This window comes from Clarias gariepinus, chromosome 10 (genome assembly GCF_024256425.1).
Source record: "Clarias gariepinus isolate MV-2021 ecotype Netherlands chromosome 10, CGAR_prim_01v2, whole genome shotgun sequence".
NCBI classification, from domain to species: Eukaryota; Metazoa; Chordata; class Actinopteri; order Siluriformes; family Clariidae; genus Clarias; species Clarias gariepinus.
Genome location: NC_071109.1, coordinates 24,170,973 through 24,193,765, shown reverse-complemented (window position 1 = coordinate 24,193,765; position 22,793 = coordinate 24,170,973). Strand labels below are relative to the sequence as shown.

Below are 22,793 nucleotides of genomic sequence, written 5' to 3'. Positions count from 1 at the left end.
TGATTAAATTTTAATAGAAAGCCGTAAAAATAATAGCTTAAATCCTCATATACGTAACTGTTTCACTATTTTACTAAATGTTTTTTAGGGCCTAAGCACTATTGGAGGACCCTCCTGTAGTCTTTTATGCTCCTAATTGATTTTCAGGAAAGCACTTTGTGACTTTGTTTCTTTGGAAGCGCTATATAAAAGAAATCAAATTAACTTATTTGAACCATTCGCACATCGCCTATATCATCTTATTCTATATACAGGGTCGTGCTTTTTTAATGCTTGGGGCACGATGCAGGGTCCCCCCCGGACTGCAGGGCACACATACGCACACTCGCACTCATTCACCCACTACGGGCAATTTGGAAACACCAGTTAGCCTAATCTGCATGTTTTTGGACTGTGTGAGTACCCGAAAGAAACCCACCAAAAACATACAAACTCCATGCACAAAGACCCTGAGGCGGGAATCGAACCTGCACCCTGGTGGTGCAAGGCAACAATGCTAACCACTAAGCCATCGTGCCGCCTAATTTGAACCAATTTATCTTGAATTTGATGGTCTATGAACATAAACTTTTATTATAATTAGCAGTGTCTGTAAATAAAATACGTAATGTAACTTTAAGTTATAAATTATATTGACCGTTCAAGGTATGAGAATTGACCACAAAACGAAATGTGTTCTGCAGTTTCCTTTGGCCAAGAGTGGAAGACAACATGAATTTTTTTATTATGACAACTTTTTTTTCATAATTTATATTCCTTACACAACTAATCATAGCTTCAGGTTTTTAACACAACAGGTATAAACAGGATTGTCTCTTTTTTTCTTTCTTTCTTTTTTTGCCATCATCAATTGAGATGCTTTGCAACAGGGTTATTTCTAAGCTTAATGTGTGACTCAATTCAACTCTGTTGGGTGCGCAAATTTACTGTGTGAAGAGTGAAAAGCCCTTGATCTGTCGTTGCGTAGGCACTCCGATTGCAGCCTGAGCCAAGTTGTATTACTATAATTTTTTTTTCTTATGTTCTGTTTGATGTTCTGTTTTTTTTTAAATTAAAACACCTACCTGTGCATATAAAGAAATGATTGTTATCGGTAAAGGTTGTTATTCCATTCTTTTCACACAACGTCCAACAGAGAATAAGGATTTAAACCCCAGAGTGGTGCTGTACAATAGAACTATCCAGGAATACAGCCGAAGCTGGTGTAAACCCTGCTGTTTTGCTACCTCTTGTGGAGGAGAACCATTCATTACAGCAGGAGTTGTTAAATAAAAGTAAAACAAGTCAATCTTGAACTTTACAAGATGGTTTTAAAAGCTAAGGACAAAATAACACATGCACCAGATATTCATTTCATACAATATACTCATTGTAGAATTGATTATTGAAGTTGTTTTGGAAGCATGTATCTACCAGAGTATCATTTCTCTACTTTCAGTTAATTTCTCTCTGTTTTTTGCGTGCTTTTTAAGGTGTTTTATGTATCCTTACTTGATGCTGAAAAGTGTTTCATTAGCTCTCCGCTGCTTTGCTAATTGTGCAGAATTAATGGCGCCATCATGTCATGATTTGTAAACGCTAACATCTGTTTCCCCAGCTGAGCACATTAATTTGTAGCTGAGAATATTCACATGTAGTGGTTGTAGCTGAAAGGCTTGGCGTGCCTGAACCTGTGAGATTCGATTGTGGATAAAGCTTAATGTGTTGAGGAGTTGGTACCTAGAGGCTTGTTGTGTAGGTTAGATGTAGGTTTGTGTGGTTGGAGCTGATGGGTATAGTTTGGGTGGAACTGTGAGCATTGGTGCAGATGTAGCTGATAGTAGTGGTGTGGTTAGAGGAAAGAAGGTTGCTTTGACGCTGGGGTGTGTATGTAGTTGGAGGACTTGATGTTGCTAGAGTTGAGAGTGTTGGTGCGGTCTTAGATAAGAGTGTTGGTGTAGCTGAGGGGGTTGGTGTGGATGGAGGTGGGTTGTGGTGCATAGCTCCGAGAGTGGTGTGTCTGATTTTGGGCCTTTTGATGTGACTTGGCTAGAGATACAGTAGGTGGTGTTGCTGGAGCTGCTGTAGTCGGTATGCACTTAGCTGAGCACACCGGTGTGTAAATGAGAGTTTGTGTATGTACGGTGGAGTAGGCTATTAGAGGAGCAGGCCTTCAGGACATGAACCCAAGGTCAGATAGTAATATTTCCAGTCCTTTGCCTCCATCTTTTGAAATGCTTAAAAGAGACAGGGAACCTTCCCCACCTGTGTCAGGGCTGTACGGTTAAAACGACCCCATGTCTAGGTTTTTGTTCTACCTCCAGCTGAAGTGCTTATTGGAAACACCTCCTGCTGGCTGCGTTTTTAAAGTACTCCAGTTCTTTTTATCTCTCTATAAATGGAGTGGAGTACTGCAGGGTGAAAGAAATGGTGCGAGTTTTAAAAACCAGTCAAACGCACAAGGCCTTTCTAAGGCATATATTATGCCAGAATCTAACTAGTATAAAAAAATCAAACAACATTTCCTTTATCAAATACAAATTGAAGTCTATACAGTGTTTCTGTACAATAATTTTATTTTTTTCCTGACCCTGTTCTCTGGTCTCTCTGTTTTGCATTTTCCATTCTGATTATAAATTATGTTTGTAAAACATGCGAGATGATGATACAAATATGAGGTATAAAAAATTATTCATCTGCTAGTTGTTTTCTGTTTCTTGTGGCCTTCATCTTAAATCCTATATTTATCTGTAGTTCTTTCTCAGCATCTCTTGGAATAATTTCTTCCCAGGGTCGGTAGCATATGGAGTTTGTGTACAGGGTGTCCCGCAAGTCTGGATCTATGGGCTTTTTCCTTATATTGTTATTATTATTGTTTACATGTTTTTAGACTTGGGAGGAAACCCAATACACACAAATGAAACCACAAAGAATGAAAAACTTGACTTAACAATACTACATACCAGTCAGCAATAACATTAACACCATTGCCAGATGAATTGAATAACATTGATTACCAGTAAACTGTCGACAGGATAATGGACATCCAAAACCCATTCACGCCCACGGGGATTAAAGGCTAGCCATGTCTGGTCCAATCCTACAAAAAATCCAATGTCGCACAAACTGCATAAAAACGTTAAAACTGGTCACGATTGAAAGGGATCAGAACACCCAGTACACCACAGACTACCGTGTGCGAGGCCAAATTCCCCAGATCTCAATCTGATTGAGCATCCATGGGATGTGCTAGACAAACAAGTTAACTCCATGGAGGTCCCACCCCCTAAACCCACAGCATTCAATGAATCTGCTCCCAACATCCACATACGAATACTCATTTACAAACTACGGGCAATTTGGGAACGCCAGTTAGCCTAATCTGCAGGTCTTTGGACTGTGGTAGGAAACCGGAATACCCGGAGGAAACCCACCAAGCACAGAGAAACAAATACAAACTTCATGCACACAGAGACGGGAATCGAACCTGGGCCCTGGAGGTGAAAGGGGTCAGTGCTAACCGATAGACCACCTTGCCGCCCTTGAGAGCACACAATTGTTTACCAAGATTGGAAGAATTTAAGTGGCCTGCAAAGAACCCCTGTCCCATCCCCACTGAGTCCCTTTAGGATAAACTTGAGCACAGACTGCACGCCTGTCATTCTTACCTGACACCAGTGCTTGAATAATATAAGGATGCCCACAGTAGTGCTTTAGAGGAGCGTGATGGTCAGGTGTCCATATTCTTTTGACCCTGTTGTTAAAAGATTAATAGTTTTAAGTGCTATCATGCGAAGTGCCTTTCTATCACCTTGTTATTCAATTACCTCATGACCGTGGCCCTGTGACTCAAAAGCTTTCAAAGTGTCAGTAGCTTAAATTAGAGTGGCCTTTCTCCGGTTTCAATTTTCTTTGTTCCACATCTGACCAGCCTCTATAAGAAGACATTAGTATGGGCAAGAGTTTTAACACGGATCCCCTGCTTTGACCTAGAAATAGTCGTTTTAGCAAATCTGTTCTGTCCGTCAGTGAGCTGAGAACGTTGTCTGTTAGATGATCCACATTTTTCTCTGTGATGTACTGTATTACTAGAGCGTGATCTTTAGTGTGTCAAAGCTCTACAGCATGCTCAGTGAACCATGTCATCTGAACAGAGTGTTATAGAAGCTACCGGCTGCTCTGAGCTTCATGCCTTGTCCTTACAGCGTTTATTATAAATTTACAAAAGTCAGATTGGAAAAGTCTGACTAGTTTATCCACCTGAACTCAGATGAATCACCGAAAAATATATAAATTAAAATATCTCGCATACTGCTTTATTGGACTGTAAAACACAATATTAATGGTTAGGACTTTTGGATTAACAGTGAAAACTTAAACAATCAGTTTGTGTAAATAATAAATGACATGGCATGATGTCATAAGAAAATTAATCCAATCAACACTTTCTAACACTCACTCTCACTTACTGCATGATTTACAATTATTGGCACCCCTGGTTAAGGTGTGTTCTAAGGCTTTTAATAAATTCATTTTTATTGCATAAGCATAATCTCACACTAAATTGTAGAAAAATCTAACCTGTAACTCAAGTGATTAAAAAAATACAAAAAAGTCCATGATAATTTTTTTTTATATAAATAAAAATGGAATTGAAGCATTTTTGTATTTTTTACTATAGTTTTTAAAGTTGATCAGAGTATATAGTAACTTTTAATTAATAATTCATGACTTCCTGTTTCCATGTGGTATAAATATGACGCGACACATACAGGGCTAATTCTCTTATTCATTCTTCAACATGGGAAAGACAAGAGAACGCCCCATTTATGTAAGGCAGATGTGTGTCGACCTTCATAAGTTAGGCAATGCCTACTAGAAAATAGCCACTAACCTAAACTTGCCCATATCTACAGTCAGAGGAATCATTAAGAAGTTTAAAACAACTGGAACAGCAACAAACAAGGCTGGACAAGGACCGAAGTTTATCTTGCTACCACGAACAGTGAAGAGGATGGTAGGAAAGGTAAAATAAAAAATCTGTAAAGCTCATTGTTGGAGAACTGCATCAAAGAGTGGCATCTTGTGGTCACAAAGTCTCCATAACAACCATCAGATGCTATCTGCTGTACATGCCAACAAGCTGTTTGGGAGGCATGCAGCCTACAGTCATAATCACAGCCTACAGTTACAAACATAAAGGTATGGAGTTTGCTAATCAGTACTAGGACTATAACTGGGACTGTGTGCTGTGGTCAGATGAGACTAAGATAGAGCTTTTTGGCAACAAATACTTTAAGTGGGTCTGGCGTAAAAAAAAGGGGAAAAGCGAAGTGGGAGGTAGGGTGGAGGATCTTTGATGCTGTGGGCCTGTTTCTCTTTTAAAGACCCTGGGAACCTTTTTCGTGTGCATGGCATCATGAAATACCAGGAATTTTAAAATCAAAACCTGATGACCTCTGTCAGAAAGCTGAAGATGGGTTGTCATTGGGTTTTTCAGCAGATGAATGACCCAAAACATGTGGCGGAATCTACGCAAAAATGGTTCAGCAGACACAAAATCAAGCTCCTTCCATGGCTATCTCAGTCCCCAGATCTCAACCTAACTGAAAACCTGTGGGGTGAGCTGAAGAGGAAATTGCATAAAAAGGATCCAGGACTCTGGATGATCTAGAATGATGTGCAAATAGGATTGGTCAAAGATCCCTCTATCTGTATTCTCCGTTGTTGGTCTTCCGGCTGCTCCTGGCAAGGGGGCGCCCCCAGGAGCACCATCCGGTCTGCACACACAACCCTCCTGATGCAACCCTCCCATTTTATCTGTATTCTCCAATCTTGTGAAATGTTAGAGGAGGAGATTAAGTGCTATATTGTTTGCAAAAGGGAATCGTACAAAGTATCAACATCATGGGTGCCAATAATTGTGGCACACATGATTTCATGTTTAAAATAGAATACTGAATAATTGTACTTTCATTTAAGGTTGGATCTTTTTTGCATTGTGTTTCAATATTGTTTAAAATCAATTAAAATTTTAATTATTAGAGACCCAAGAACACATCTTAACCAGGGGTGCCAATAATTGTAGAGGGCACATGGGACATGGGACACCTAGTACTTATCTCAGGGGACTTGGGGCTCTAGGCAGGGTTGGATAGAGTTGGATAGGGTGTCAGTCCAGCACAGTTCAGACCAATCAAATTTAAGAATTTAACAATGTTGTAGTATGGTTTATGGTTTAATCTTTTACATATTACCTGCTGTTCTTTCTAATAAGTAGTACTGTGGCCTTTTTTCACATTTTTCATGTTCATTAAGATGCATCGTCGATTTCTGATTTTGATGTCTCTCTGACAGAATTAAATCCTGCTCTCCTACTCACCCACTAAATGCCTCACTCACACAGGTTACACTACAAGGTGAGCCGAAGCTGTGAAATGAATAAGATGAAGATGGGTCACAAATGAGTAGCACAGGTGATCCAAGCCATTTACAGGACGTCTCTTTAATGAACCCTCGTCTTGCTGCAGGAGGGACACAATAAAGGTCCTGTGAAAGACACAGAAACCTCTGATACAGTTCAATCAGACAGATATGTGTTGAAAGAAATTCAATTTCACAAAGGCTGATGAGCCCCTGCGAGAAGTTTGCAAACGGATTAATTATGCAACAGAGACAAATGACCTCGTAGATCCCCTTTTCATGAGAGGAATTCATGTGCTGAGTATATGATGAATCTGGTTAGAGGCCTTGGTGAGGATGATATAGAATTTTTCACTCTCCAAATCTGCAGAAACTCTCCAGATTTCTATCCTTTTGTGGTCAGTAATGTGCACTTCATTTCCTCCTTACTTTCCACTGTATTATGCAAGGACGACTATGCACTGGTTTCATTTGATGTCCTTGGACTCTGTTTTTATTTCTCTTTTGCTGAATGTTGCCCACATGGAGATTCAGTTTTTTTCATAGTTGTATGCTTTGTGTTCTGTGGCCAATACCAAAAAAATCTGTTCACCATTTCTTGTTTCTGAGTACAGGTGCTTGTAATTTGGTCTTCAGTGCCCTTAAGAAGGCAGATACGTTCGATTATTTTGCCTCACAGTGGCTTCATATGCAGTACTGTATAAACTTCTTTCCTTACCTAATTAATTTAAGAAATTGGCCATGGGTACTAAAGTTAAAGGAAGAGTATCTTTCATCAGTTACTCAACATGTGTTACTCGACAGGCGCTCCAGCAGGTTATAACTGGCAGCCAGGCCCTAAGCGGCTTTCGCAGATTTGCAGCTGGTTGTCTAATGGGCAACAGAAGAACCCCTTAAAGAAGATCAGCATGACCACATAGCCGCGATATTTAGGAAAGCAGAGCCGATTCTACTTACCCCCCTCTCAGCCTCATTAATATTAGGACTGATGAAGATCAATCAGACATGAAAAATGTTTATTCAGTTGTAAGCTGTAAGCATGCCACTGTCTACTAATAATTGCTCACACCATGGGTTCTCAACTCCATTTAATGTAATGCAGGTATAATTGATATAGAAATTATTTGTGTTTCCACCTAATTATGTTATTCCACCTAATACCTTCCTCCGGAGATCGCGAGTTCGATTCCCAGGTGATGCTGTAAGCTTTCGCAGCCGGAAGCCTAGAGAGAGCTGATTGGCCGAGAGGTACTTAGTACTTAGTACTCCCACATCAATCACAGCTCTACAGCCAATCAGGGGCATCTGTGAGTTCACGCAAGCAGAAGGAGCGGATAGAGCTGTCCTCCGAGTGTCTTACAATGCCCCCAGCGGTTCGTGAGTGTGCTGTTCGAAAAGATGCAGTCGGCTGGCGTCACGTGGTTCGGAGGAAACCTTCCAAGTAGTAGCCTTAATGAGGGAGCCCCTAGTGACGAGAAGGAATTGGACATGACTAAATTACTAAACCTAAAATCATTTATTTATTCAAAGTAAACGTTAACATGTTAGCTCGACTGAAATTATACGAAATCAAACCCCTCAAAGTTGGACTACCAAACCGAGATAACAGGGTTGAGGGTCAGCTTCCTCCTGAATATGTAACTCAATCAGACATAGAAAACTGCTTGGGTGCACTGCGCATGCTCCCTGAAAACGAAATGTTAGTGTCGTTTACCTTCTGATAACACTGCAGACACTAGGTCTGCATCACATGTCTACTAAAAGTAATGCTTACAGCATGTTCAACATGTACAGAGTTGTAAGGTGTCCCCACCACTCGACATCCTACCAGTTTATCACTAGCTAGCATGTTTGTTGTTTGTTTCGGTCTGTGATATAATGGGTTAACCAGGAATAGACCAGTAACATGATGAAAGGGGGCATATCGTCACTTATTATAGCAGGGTCGGACATCCTTCAGCCAATAAGTCGATTTCCCTGCTGTGCTTGTACTGTATAATAGGACAAGGACAGTAGTCTGAGTAAATGCTCGAGTTAACTGTGTAAACATACTGTATGTTCTATGGCACGCTGCTGCAATATGAGCAGCAGTTTAAAAACTGAGGCTGGCTGCCTTCAGATCTTAATAGAAAATACGTAGCAAACTTGATTGGCTTGACTTGATTGCAACAGTTGGCTTGACTTGATTGTAACAGTTGTCTTGACTTGATAGATGATTGTAACAGCCTGCCTCCAGTCGTGAACTCTTATACGCAGCACTTTGTGAGGGCATTCTTAAGTGCGTAAATATAAATAATCCATTTGCTATCTTTTCCTGAAAACCATAAACTAAAAGACCAACCAGTTAGAAAACTATATATACAGGGTCATGTGACCAGTGGTGGCTGATAGGAGCTGTAAATCTGTGCCTAATTCCCTAAGTAGCATGCATATCATTTACCAGTAGGAATTATTTATTGGGGTCACAATAATTTAAAATACTTATAATGGGTTCACTGGAGAAGAGGTTGTGATCCCATGCTTTACAGTTTCTACAGGTCACCTTGTTATCAGTATGAGAGAATAACTCCTTGCCCTTATTTTTTCTTCTACAGGTGCATTGGCTATTCTGATTCCAGAGCTGGACCTGGTCATCTCATTGGTAGGATCAATCAGCAGCAGTGCTCTAGCACTCATATTTCCTCCTCTGCTGCAGATCATCACATTTCACACAGATGGAATTCCCGTCGGAGTGATCATTAAGAACGCTGTCATAAGCCTACTTGGGCTTATTGGCTTCATAGCCGGGACCTACATCTCCATTGTGGAAATCATCCACCGCAGTCACTCTAAGCACAGTGACACCTTTCGGGTCTTTTGGTGATAATCCTATTACACACTCTACGCCAATCAGCCATAACATTAAAACCACTGGCAGGTGACGTAAATAAGATAGATTATGTCTTTACAATTACACTTGCCAATGGGTCAGATATATTAGACAGCCGGTGAACAGTCGATTTTCAATGTTCTCTAAAATGGGCAAGCATAAGGATTTGAGCGACTCTAAAACATCAGGTCTTGTGGGGTGTTCCCGGTATTTAGCAGTTAATATCTACCAAAAGTGGTTTAAGGAAGAAAAACTGGTCAAATAGCAACAGGGTCATGGGAAACCCAAGGCTTACTGATGCACTTGGGAAGTGAAGGCTTGCCAGGCTGGTCTGATGCCACTAAAGAGCATGTAGCACAATTTGCTGAAAATATAAATGCTGGATATGATAAAAAGGTGTCAGAACACAGTCTACCACAGCTTGCTGCTAATGGGAATGTTTAGCAGCAGAACTCTTTTTCACTACTGAAAGTTATTAAGTGGGCGTGTGAGGAACAATCATGTGGGTGGCCAGGTTTGAAATGGAACTAGGATACCCTATGAGAAGTATACAAATCGAGAGAAGCTGTTAAATACCCTGGGATTCCCTGGAATTCATGTGGATGCTTCTTACCTACTGCCACACCTACTTCCAGCCTAAACCTTGTTAAAGACTTAACCTTGTTAAAGTACACTCCTTCATGGCAACAATATTCCTTATTGGCAGTGGTCACTTTCAGCTAAATAATGCACCCTGATACACTGCAAAAATTCCTAAGGAATGTGTTGAGGAAAATTACAAAGATTATGTTATTTATTATTATATTAAGCAGATTATGGCTAATGTTATGGCTGATCGGTTTATATATCATTTTGGGATGACATAATACCTTGGACTTATTATAGTAAAGCTGTTTACCTTGAATTCACCTGGAAGCACTTTGAACAGTTCGTATTTGAGTATTCTCCAAAACTGAAATATGTACAAATCACAAAAATAGAAGTAGGTGAATTAGTGTATACATTTTTTTGTTTGGTTGGTTGTTTGTTTTGCCAGTTGTACATTATTTGTAATGTAAATTGATAACTCGATATTTTTTATGTGATCAGGTCATAAGTTACTGTATATGTGTGCAAGACCATTTAATCCTATTTCAATGTTAAATGTTCATTTGTAATCATGAAAATAAAGAAAAACTAAAGTCAGTAGAAATAAAATTGAGATAAATTCAAACTTTTGATGCAAAGCGCTGTTTAAAATGGGTACATTTATCTATTTATAACCATTACCATTTTATACTGGCAAAAATAGTTTTTTGTTTTTTTTATAAATTTTTTATTTATTTTTTATATATTACTGTTTTGTTCAATGCTTATTAGATCAGGAACCAGGTGCTTTAATGTGTAACATTATTACTTGGAGGCATTTGTGCCAATATAGAGTCCCAGTAGAAAGTTAGGATGCGCCATCTACTGTAATCCAGTATTTTTTTGTTTTGTTTTGTTTAATGATTTATTTTCTACATTCTGGAAAATCATGGATTTTTGCAAAATCATGAAACAACCTACTGTATATGGCAAATTAATGGCACCATAATGAACCTGGCTCTAATGAAGACCATCTCAGGAAAGCAAAGCAAAACCTTGCATAATAAACTTCTCCTCTGCTGCAGAGTTACCAACCTCAAAAATCATCAATTACAGCCGTTATGAAGGCTTACAATGAGCATTAGTAGCAGACACATCTCAGTATTAACTGTTCAAAGGAGATTATTGCATATTTTAATACCTTCAGGATTGTTTACAATGTAGAAAGAAATAAAAATCAGGAAAGACCATGAAATTAGAATGTATGTCTGAACTGTTGACTTTTAAAAGCACCCGTGTGAGCAAATAAAAGATCATTCCAAATAAAGCAAACAACCATATATTAAAACAGAGGAATTCAAAGTATTAAAGGTTCCTTTTTTCATCTTTCAAAAAATTTTTTTCTTGTCTAATACGTTAATGTCCTTAATTTGAAAAATTGTGGTATTTTTTCCTACAATAACAAAAAAAAAGTTAATGAGCTTATACAGTGGGTTCAGGATGACCTGAGATCATGAGGTCTGACATGCACGAGAAACAGACAGATGTACAGTACAATACAAATTGATATGATCAGAGATAAAGGAAATAACACTTGATTGGATATAATTGGGTGATAAATAAGTTGTAAAATATACTCTCTTCTTGAGAAAATAAAGGATTGAAATGTGTACACCCCAGGTATAGACATCAGGTGGCATCCAACAAGATATTTGATAGAAAATGGGTTCACAGCATTCAGACTTTCATCTTTATTATAAGTTTTATTATCGTTAGAGTTTGAATTAATAACTAGTTTTTGAAGAATAGACACAATTTAATTAAAATATTGTAGATGTGTATAAAAATAATTTGTATATATTTTTTTACTTTGCATAATAAAAAATAATAACAATTTTGATTGTTTACGATTTACAATCGTAACAATTTTGATCTTGGTACGCATTGACCTAAAGTCAAATTATGGAGGAATAAATTGAGCGAAGCCATTTTATGGCAACATGTTTCTACTCACTTCATTGATAAAATGGCAATGTTTTTGCTGTGAACCATTAAAGTTAATTTAAATATGATTTTGTTAATTTTGTTAAATATGATTTTGTTAACTTAAACTATAATTTGGAGATACAGCTGCCATTTCTTACAGATCATTAGGTCATTCATCATAAGTACAGGTCTTTTGTGCATTTAAAAAGGGCATTTAAATAATATGGTATTTCCTCAGTGTAAACCTAAGATGACTATATAGACGATCATTTAAACATTAATTACTCTGTGTCCATGTAAATTGTTAAAGAAATAGTAAACATTTTTTATATGAGCCTAATCAAAACAAACTGGTTAACTGAATATGTGACCCATCAAATCAATCAGGTATTAAGTTCCATTTTGGGTAGTTTCTGTTATGATATTTTTAGATTCCTTGTTTAATAAGATGCATTTTAATACAAAGTTATAACTGTATCATGTCTGGGTGCTGAGATATGTCCCGTGTGAGTTTGTTTACAAGTAGGGCCTTGGGAAGAGTCAAAATCCTATTTTTAGACTATTTAATTGAGGATTATGTGATATAGTATCCTCATCCTCATTTCGACACCTGTATTTGCGTGCTACAACTAAAAATAACTTTTTCTGCTGTGTAGTTTTATAAAAAAACAATGCATTTCTTTTAAGAATTACAACTAGGAACATGTCCACACGTAGCTGGGTATTTTTAAAAAATGAGACTATTATCTGCGGTTTTGGCGTTTCACCCACATGCAAATTGTTTTTTACAGTTTTTGTTGTTGACAACGGAGCTTTTGAAAAAAGTCCTTCCAAAGTGAAGATCTGACATTTATGAGGATATTTTCTGCAATAGTGGACTTGCGTACAGTAAACTAGTGACTGTGTTAACGTTCCTTACTGGACTTTTTACATGCGTGTACGTACACGCGCAGTTACTTACTTGTTATGTTAACGAACAGAGGTTCCTGATGACATAAATTCCACAGACATTTGGAATTCGACGGCGGTTTTGGACGAGACCCGTCGGACTTCTACAGAGCTCCACCGGTAATGACATTTTGTCTAGGATTCTGATTGGCCCCCTGTTAATTAGGGATGCTCCTAACAGCGTTTAACGGTTCTCATGTTGACAATTTTTTTTTAATCCTAGGTCATGTGGACAGAATAATTTAAAATAACAAAGTAAGAAAAAATATACGTGTGGACATGGCCTAGAGTAAGCAGTTTGGATAATATTCAGAGTGTATTTTAAGTGCTTTAAAACAATGTTGAGGATTAAAAACCCTCTCAATTTTGTTGAAGGATCAGGAAGATAGATTATTTATCAACTGATTTTTGCCGAAATTGAAAATTTGATACATTTCACATACTGCACTCTATTGGACGCGTGCAAAACTAACCTGTGTGACTTAATACCTGACTTGATAGCACATATATTTTGTATGCAATGAACTTCACAGTGCACGTCTCCTCTTTGCAAAAAGAAAATTATTAGGAATATTGACAATGTTTTTAATTAATAATGAAACTTAAAAAGACAGAGCAGAATTCTTTTATACTCCTTTCGAAAATTGTTGTTGAGTACGCCATAGATAACTGCGTTCAAGCAGCTGTTAAAATAAGCCATAAAGTAGCTTGCTGTGAAAAGCCACACAGGAATGGCCTTGCCCAGGGTGGGCTGGATGGCCACTGCTAGACCAATGAAGTTTAGTGGGGCCCAGCACACTGCAAACAGCACAAATACTACAAACATAGTGAGAAAATTGCGAAAGTCATGTGGCTTGATTCTGAGCCGGTTGTCAGGCTTGACGCGATTGCGCACCTGGATGACGAGGATCCAGATGCGCAAGTAGCAGTAAGTGACAATGCTGATTGGTAGGATAAAGTGCACCACCACTACCATGATCGTGTAGATTGAGCTGACCGACTGGGCAAATGTGCACGAATAGACACGTGCGTCGTACTTCAAAGACTCCACGAACCAGTTGGGTGTAATGGCCAGGATAGTGAAGATCCACACAAGCACCACATAGCACACAGTGTTATTTTTGGAGAAGATTTTGTCATAAAGAAGGCTATGGCAGATGTAACAGTAGCGGTTGATGGCAATGCCTGTAATGTTAAATATAGAGCCGATCACACTCAGCCCCATCAGGAAGCCACTGATTTGGCAGTGAACGTTTCCGGCGATCCAGCCATTGTTGAAAATAGCCGTTAAAACCATTGGGTAAGGGTAGATAGCGACTACAAGGTCTGCTACAGCCAAACTCACCACAAAGGCATTTCCTAGAAAGGGAAATAAGAAAACAGTTGTAATGATTCATTATATTATTTCCTGACTTTAAAATAAAAAACATATATCTCTCTGATCAATTCCGGCACCATTGTTTTTAATTAGCATATGCTCTTGAATTGTGCTCAAGACTTATTTTAAAATGTAATTCTGGTTCATTTTTTTCAGTTTCCTAGCTCTTTCTAGTTCCCGCTACCTTTGCACTGCTGCTTTCCCACTTGCTCTTGTCTTTATCCCTTCCTTCTAACTCCTCATCTATACACTCTGCTCAAACAGATCGGGTTTGAGCAAGTCCAGTTGACATGACTCAACTTCCAGGTAACCTCACCTAGATAAATAAGAATCTTCAAAAACACAGATACTGACAGTTAAAAAGTGAAACACATTGCCAACCAACAAATTAGCAGCATATCACAAGTATTAGCATATTATAGCTTAATTTGCCTACAAAGTTCAAGTTCAGGATCAAGTTCCAGAGACAGCTGACTAACACTCCATTGGGATAGCATGTGATAAAGCAAATAATTCAAAATTAAAAGCTTTCAGAAAGCTCGCCAATACAACTTTCGTTACTCAATTATCACATTATAGCAAAATGCAATAACAAATAAATAGGGCTTTAGATGATGGTTTTAATCTCGTTAGCACTACCCTTTCAGATTAAAACTTAATAAAGTTAAACATTTTTAATAAAGTTTATTAAACATTTGTACACATACAGTAATTACACCAGCACTTAAAAATTAAATAAGAATTAGAGATTTATATGTGTGGCTTGAACTAATACTAACAAACCAGATGCACGTGACCAATATTGGCCATGAAGATGTGCATTCCATTGCATTTATGTTACCTGTCTGGCATTTAGCCCCCATTCTAAGGCGTGATGCCCGCTCTGCCAAACAAGTTCAGGAAGGGGTCCCATACGGTTATTTATGAATTGAGTGCCTACCAACAAGAAGCCAGAGGGAGGAACAACTTCCCTCACAAAGTAAAAGGGGGGCAACGTTATCTTAATCAGAGACTGCAGCAAGTTGGACACAGGGCCTAATTCTTGCCCTTTTGTTCGCTGGGATGAAGTTGCCCTATTTGAGCCGACACATCGGCTATCGGAAAAGCCACTCTTTCCACCTCTGAGCTAGGCAGTGTTGGAGAGCTGCTGTCAGTATTCAGCCGCTCCCATATAGGGTTGTATATTTATGTTGGATTTTGCTTGGCTGAATTATCATATAAATATCGGTAAAGAAAAGAGATTTAAATTCTGGCCCTATAAATAAATTAAACTGCCTGCAGAAGGATCCCAGCAAAATTGTAGCTATTAGCACATATCTGGATTAGACTTTGAACAGGCTACAGAATGACAGAAGTTTTAACACCATTCGATTTAATCGAACTCAAATCAAGTCAGTCATGAGAAGGAGCGGAATCTTACAAATGAAATGCAGAGCCAGTCATCTTGGGGAAAACCTGTGAGCTACGGTGTGAATTTTTCATCAAATTAAAGGCACTGCCTGAGGTCAATATATAGGGAGATAATAAGCAGGCTCATCGCTAAAGCATAGCGCGGGTCAGGGTGGATATGCTATCTATATGTTCTCAGCAAGAAAACACTGGTCTACAATTGCCTCTGAAGAAACAAGAGCTCTTTTTTGCAAGTGTGGAATGCAGGCTGAGAAAATTTTTTATCAAATGTGATCTATACAACCATGCTTAAAAGTTAGTACCCCCCTTAACTTTTGTGTTAAAACATAATAAAAATCTGCAAGTCTTAGCATAAGGAAAATATAACCTCAGAAGAAGGACAACGTAAACAAAAAAACAAAAAAATGGGACAAAAATAAATACCATTTCAGCAAAAAAAAAAAAAAACTCATACCTTCAAGCACCACAGTAAAGGGGTGATGATTTGGGCTTGTTTTGCAGCCACAGGACCCGGGCACTTGACCATGACCTGCTTTGTATAACAGAGTATTCTAGAGGCAAATGTTAGGATTTGATGGCTGTCTGTCTGACAGCTAAAGCAAAATTGGGTGATTCAACAGGCCCATGGTCGAAGGACACCAATAAATCTACATCACAATATCTGAAAATAAGAGAGTCAGGGGTTCCTCAGTGGTTAAGGCATTGGACAATGGTTTGGAAGGTCCCAGGTTCAAACCCCACAACCATTAAGTTGCTCCTGTTTACAGTATCTCTTAAACAAGGCCCTTAATCCTCATTTGCTCAAACGTAAACTATATGATAAAAATCTATATCGCTCTGAATAAGGGTGACTGCCAAGTGCCATAATGTGAATAAATCAAGGTTTTGGAATGGCCTTGCCAAAGTCTAGACCTCAGGTCATTCATAATGTTGTGGCAGGACCTGAAGATAGTTGTGCATAAGCAAATGCGCAAAAACCTTAACGAAATGATGCAATGTTGTAAAGAAGTATGGGCCACAATTCGTCCACAATGACATGGGAGACTGATAAAGTCATACAGAAAACGATTACTGCCTGTTTGTCTTTTAAAAGTGAATAAATGTCTGTCTTTGCCAGTCGTGGTTCGGTCATGGGACATTTGACATCAGCTGCTAGCAATATTTTTTATTCTAAATTTGATCAAAGCAGTCAACTATATAGTAAAGGGATGTTTGTTTGTTGTAAAAATATAATTTATAGTAAAATATAAATAAAATGTACTATAGCTAGCAATATATACGTGTATGTATCAATACATACACTCATTGGCCACATTAATAGGAACACATGTACAACCTGTCCGATCAGCCAATTTGGAGAGTTGAAAAAACTTGGCCTGGTCTTTTTTAAAATGGTATTAATGTACACTCACATGCCTGTTCCTGGCTATCATCTGCTGTTGAAGTATGTCCCCATGTGGATTCTGAGAAAATTTTCCCTTTGAGTGACCATAGCTTTTCCATCAGCACAAACTAGCCCGACCAATCTCACCTGTCTGCTTTCTGGATCTTTATCATTTTTTACACTATTTTGTGTAACCTTTGCATGAAAATCTCTGGAGACTAGGCAGTTTCTACAATAAATAAACCAGTCCATCTGGTGCTACCACAGTCAAAGTTACAGAGATTACCTTTTCCCTGTTCTGATGTTTAATGTGAACTGAAGTGCTTGACCTGTAGCTGCACGTTTTATGCATTACACTGCTGCTGCCACGTGATTGAACAATTGAAAAGGTACATAAAATGCATGAGGACAACTGCATGAATGACTCCCTGTTTATTCATACAATGATTCACTGACCCAACCTATGATTTCGCACCATGTCACAAATCTCAAATTGGTTCCATGGCCATGACAGTAAGTTCAGTGTGACCTCTCCAGTCACCAGAATTAAATTTAATAGAGCATCTTTGGGATTTGAATGGGAGAATGGGAGTTTCTGCAACAATTATGTAATACTGTGTCTAAATAATTTGTCAAAATCCAAGGTTGGTGTATTTGCCCATCGTGGCTTTTAACTCTACATGCATACAATTTTAAAAGTCAAGATAGATTATTGTATTGATTGAAGGACTGTCTGAGAATATTTTGAAGAGCAAAGACTGTACACAGCACCGATTGTAATTCTTAGCACTAGACAGATCTAGTCTGCAAAGTATTAATGGTAAATATAACATCTCAGGAGTTGATAATATGACCTAAACACAACATATGACCGAAACACAAACGCAGTTACTGGCATGGAAAGAGAACCAGTCATTGGATTTTTTTTTAACAACTTGGAGGCTGGCACAGTGACTTAATAGTTAGCACTGTTACCTTGCACCTCCAGGGTCGGGTTTGAGTCCCGCCTCAGGTCTGTGGACATGTAGTTTGCATGTTCTCCCCATGCTTGGGGAGTTCCTCTGGGTACTCCTGTTTCCTCTCACATTCAAAAAACAAGCAAATTAGTATAATTGTGTCACACAACAAAATTGTGTGAATGAGCATGTGTCCTTGGATAGGCAGCAGGCCCCCCCGCTACCCTTAATACAGGATAAAATGGTACAGACGATGAGTGAGATGAGTGAGTGAATAACTTGGTGTCAATATGCAGCACCATAGTGCCACCATTAGACTGATTGGAACTCACTTTCAGGTTTGGTCTGCGCAAGTCATTTACAGAAAGAAGAAGAAGACGTGCTTTAATCACATTTATCTGGTAAAAGTTGTTGACTACTGAAGATGATCCCCTCAGGCTTTGGACTGCATTTGTTACAAACCGGTTTCACATGATGTCTTGCTCTGATAGTTTTAGGGCTGAAATTACCATCAACAGTTTTGTATCCAAGTAACCTCAATAAAGTATTTAAAATGGCACATTTTGGTCATATAGCACACATTGCTTATTTGTGCTTGGGCTAAGTGGAATCACCCAAATTAGGATAGGATCCCTTTTGAGTCTGGTTCCCCTCAAGGTTTCTTCATCATGTCTTCTCATGGAATCCACCATCGCCTCATGCTTCCTCATTAGAGATACATTTATAAAGTTAAAAAACACTTTTTTAAGTTAAAATCTCAAAAGATTAAAAGTATTAATTTTGAACTTTAGAAACCTCAGCAATGACATAAAGAAGGCTCAAAAGAGATCTTATCCTCATTTGGGTGATTTAATTTAATTTATGTTTATTGCACTTGTAACAATGGCCATTTTTGGAAAGCATCTTTCTAAAAATAGAAATTTAGAATGATGCATTGTAAAAATATGCACAAAATTTAATTGAAAAAGAAAACAAAAAATAAAGATTTTTTTATATTCTCACATTTTATGTAAAGAAAAAAAAATAAACATGTTTAATAGGTTTGTAATTTATAAACAGTTTCACAGTCACTGATATTTACATACAGTACCAGGCAAACGTTTGAACACATCTTATTCAGTTTTTTTTTTTTTTGGATTTATCTTCTACATTTAAAAAAATATAGTATATTATTTGGAATAAATTCAAAAAAATGAAATAACATCTACGGAATTATCTAATTAAGTAACAATAAAAAAAATAACAACAGTCAGCTGTTATTTTAAAGCATGAACGTCAGCTGTTCTGGAATAGTTATTGCAAGAACAATATTATCATGTGCATTTGCAAAAGCCATCAAGCACCATGATGAAACTGACTCTGGTGAAGACCATTCCAAAAAAGCAAGACCAAAACTTACCTCTGCTGCAGAGGAAAAGTTCATTTAGAGTTACCAGCCTAAAAAAATTATTAATTAACAGCACATTGGATTAGAGCAGTTATGAAGGCTTTACATGGAGGCTCTTAATATCAACTTTGTAAAGGATATTATTGCATTATTGCATCCATTATTTGGATGCATTCAGCATTGTTTTTAAATGTAGAAAGAAATATCATGACAGATCATTAAATTAAAAGATGTATCCAAACTTTTGACTGGTAGTGTATATATAAACAGAGCCCATGAGAATCCTGTAATAGTTTTAATCAAACATTTTCCTAGGATTGGATAGTGCACAGGTTCCCAATCTTCGTCCAGGGGTATCTGATTGTCCTAATTGCCCCACACTCTCCCCACATCCACACTCACACTCACTCACACTAATTGATACACTATGGGCAATTTGGGAATGGCATTTAGGCTAACCTGCATGGACGGAAACTGGAGGACCCGGAGATAACCCTCCAAGCACAGGAGAACATGCAAACTCCATGCACACAGACCAGAGGCAGGAATCGAACCTTGGAGATGCAAGATGACACTGGTAGCCACTATGCCACTGAGCCTCCATTAAGATTATTAATTACTAATTATTAAAAAAGATTACTTAGAAATGAATGAATAAAGCCTAGAAATTGTATCAATTATATTAATAACGTAGTTCAGATTAAATATAGAACATGCAACACATGCAAAAAGTTTGTGGCTGTTGTTTTAATAAACTAGCACGGATGTCATCTACTGTACCTGTCTTCCTGAGTTTCCTGTTTCGGAAAACTGACACGATGACCAACATGTTGCCCAGCACGTCTACTACTATAGTGGTGATGAGCACACTGGCCAGCAGAGTCAGCGTCCAGGGGAAGGAGAGACACCCGTCGGTTGCGCAGGAGGTCGAAGCGTTCGTGAGAGATGCGTCCGTCCCTTCAACCATCCTCACTTCATTCTGCGCGCGACCGGAAGGCAGCACGCGCCACAGCTCCACCGCGCCGCTGGCACATACAGGGCGAGCTCGCGACTGGCCTCGGAGAGCGCGTGCGGCGCACAGCTGTAACAGCACGGGAACGATGAAGCCACGTGTGTCATGTCACTACAGGAGAAACAGACTCAGGTCTCTGCGGTGAGAGCGGGACTGATGATCTGTTAAACTCTCAGGTAAGTTCGTAAGCGTAAAAGGTCCAAACATTTCCAAAAGCTGGAAAGTTGTAGAGTCGTGATATTATTTAAAATTCTGTCAGTTTCTTCAAAACCAGTGCATCTTTTTGGTTTGGTTTTAGTTTACTTCACGAACATTTTAATAGGGAAAGGTGGCTCATTCCTGGATTCCATGCGCTTTCCATTTAAGATTTTTTTTCGTTCCTTCCTTTTTTTTTTAATTTAGAATGTCACATAGTAATCAGGAATAAATGAACAGATGTCATAGTTTCTGCATGTCCTTTCCATCCCAGCTGCTGCTGATGTTGCGCGCGTTGACTGTTGCTCTCGCGCTCTCACTGCTCAGTCTACGCGGCTTCCCCTGACTCACACTCTTCAAATGATGCACGTGCTCACAACGCCAGCCTACCTCTCCAACCTGAGTACGCAGCTTGTGCAAGGAAGATCACACCTACTGGTCAACATTAACATCTTCAATATACTGCACAATGCATATACTATATATGCACTATGCACACCTGGCTGTACACCTATAGGGGCTAGACATAGAGCATAAAACTGACTACTGTTTTTCTAAAACATATAGTTCCTGAGGGCAGCACGGTGGTGTAGTGGTTAGCACTGTTGCCTTGCACCTCCAGGGTCGGGGTTGATTCCCATCTCTGTGTGCATGGAGTTTGCATGTTCTCCTTGTGCTTGGTGGGTTTCCTCCGGGTACTCCGGTTTCCTCCCACAGTCCTAGGATATGCAGGTTAGGCTTATTGGCGTTCCCAAATTAACCGTATTGTGTGTGTGTGTGTGTGTGTGTGTTCCCTGCGATGGATTGGCACCCTGTCCAGGGAGTACCCTGCCTCGTGCCCTAAGCCTCCTGGAATAGGCTCCAGGTCCCCGCGACCCTGAATACAGGATAAAGCAGTATAGAAGGTGAGTGAGTGAGATCTCCACCCTTAAAATAAGCAATTGAAGCAGATCTATAAGAGGGGTCTTTTACGTCAATTAATTTATTTAGACTTTATTCACCAATGCAATTTTAGAGCAATTTAGTCTTTATGTTATTTATTAATGGCATCTATATAAATAAAAAAAAAGGTTTTGTCTGTGCACTGGTTAGAATTCGCTATTTTGATAAAAAAAAAAATTACGTTTCATACATTGGAGAGCCTGAAACGAGTCTAGACACTTTTTGTCTGTATATCTGTCCAGCCAGATTTTGTCACAGCATCATGCAAAACTGGTTGGACAAAATTTAATGAAACTTTTGAAGTACTTAAGTACAGCTGAAAGTTAAACCTGAATCCTTATACTGTAAGTCAAATCAAAATGTTAAGTAAAAGTGATGTCATAAACAGTTATGTGGTTTATGGGGTAGATTTTAATAATATATTTTAAAACAAGCTACTAATAAGCTACTTGCTTAATGCATACAAACAACTGCACCAATAGATATTAATTAGAAAAGCTCAAATGAATGTGTTCACTGCGATAAGTTAATATTTTCACTGCGGAAATAACATATAAATACAGAAACGTAATCTTTATCCAATCGACTTTTTTTTAATTCTCATTTGTGATTCTCTCGCCGATTACTGAACGGGGAGTGTATTTGGTTGATCATGAACCAAGTTGAATACTTAAATAAATAAAAAAAATTTATTTCTTTGTACTATTAAGTTAGGCAGAGAGTCCTGCCATACAAAAAGACAGGCAGACATGTATGTGGGCTTCAACCTGAAATAATAATACCACTGATTACATTAAAGCTGATCAGCTTATTTTTAGCTGTGACCTTTTAACCATGTCTACAAACTATTTCCCATCAACAACAGGTACTGCAGCTAGTATACAATATGTATAGATATAGATATGGTCATGCAAAAGCATTTCCGCATCATCTTGATGGCACCTGTTATGTATGTACACACTTGAGCCTATGTGTAGGAGACTAAATCATCGTTTTTATTAGATTTACAAAAACCAGTTATTTAAACATTTGCTTCGCACCTTATTACCTTATTATTATTATTATTTTAAGAGCCTAAAATAGATTTGGTCTATGGGGACATCCAGACAGGGGATAGAGATGGGGAACACTGGAATGAAGCACAGGGCATTTACAGCATTAATATGTCAGGGAGACTAAGTAGTGCTTGAAATCCTATTTATATAGTACTGGGGTGCTTAACTGAAACTATTGAGCCCATGGTAGAGATGTATGGGTATCTTCAATCTCAGAATAAAAGCTTTCAAGAAAAAAGTGCTGTTTCCTTTAACGGCCTTTAACGTATGTGTCATGTGCCTACTGTGCACCAGGGCAGGTG

General features: G+C 38.5%; 2 protein-coding genes across 2 annotated transcripts in view; one reads left to right on the top strand and one right to left on the bottom strand.

Annotated features, from left to right (window-relative positions):
• slc36a1 (solute carrier family 36 member 1) overlaps positions 1-11,233 on the top strand; it is a 35,224-nt gene extending 23,991 nt beyond the window's left edge. Inside the window, exon 12 of the mRNA XM_053506305.1 lies at positions 8,997-11,233. Within this exon, the coding sequence (XP_053362280.1) occupies positions 8,997-9,265 (269 nt within the window). The 3' untranslated portion in view covers positions 9,266-11,233. The remainder of the gene's footprint in view (positions 1-8,996) is intronic.
• A 2,128-nt stretch (positions 11,234-13,361) lies between these two features.
• Positions 13,362-20,269, bottom strand: mtnr1al (melatonin receptor type 1A like). Its single transcript, XM_053505200.1, has 2 exons — positions 20,068-20,269; positions 13,362-14,131 (listed from the first exon to the last, which is right to left on the bottom strand). The coding sequence occupies exons 1-2, from the start codon at positions 20,252-20,254 to the stop codon at positions 13,362-13,364; spliced, it is 957 nt and encodes a 318-aa protein (XP_053361175.1). The 5' UTR covers positions 20,255-20,269.
• Between the last annotated feature and the right edge of the window lie 2,524 nt (positions 20,270-22,793).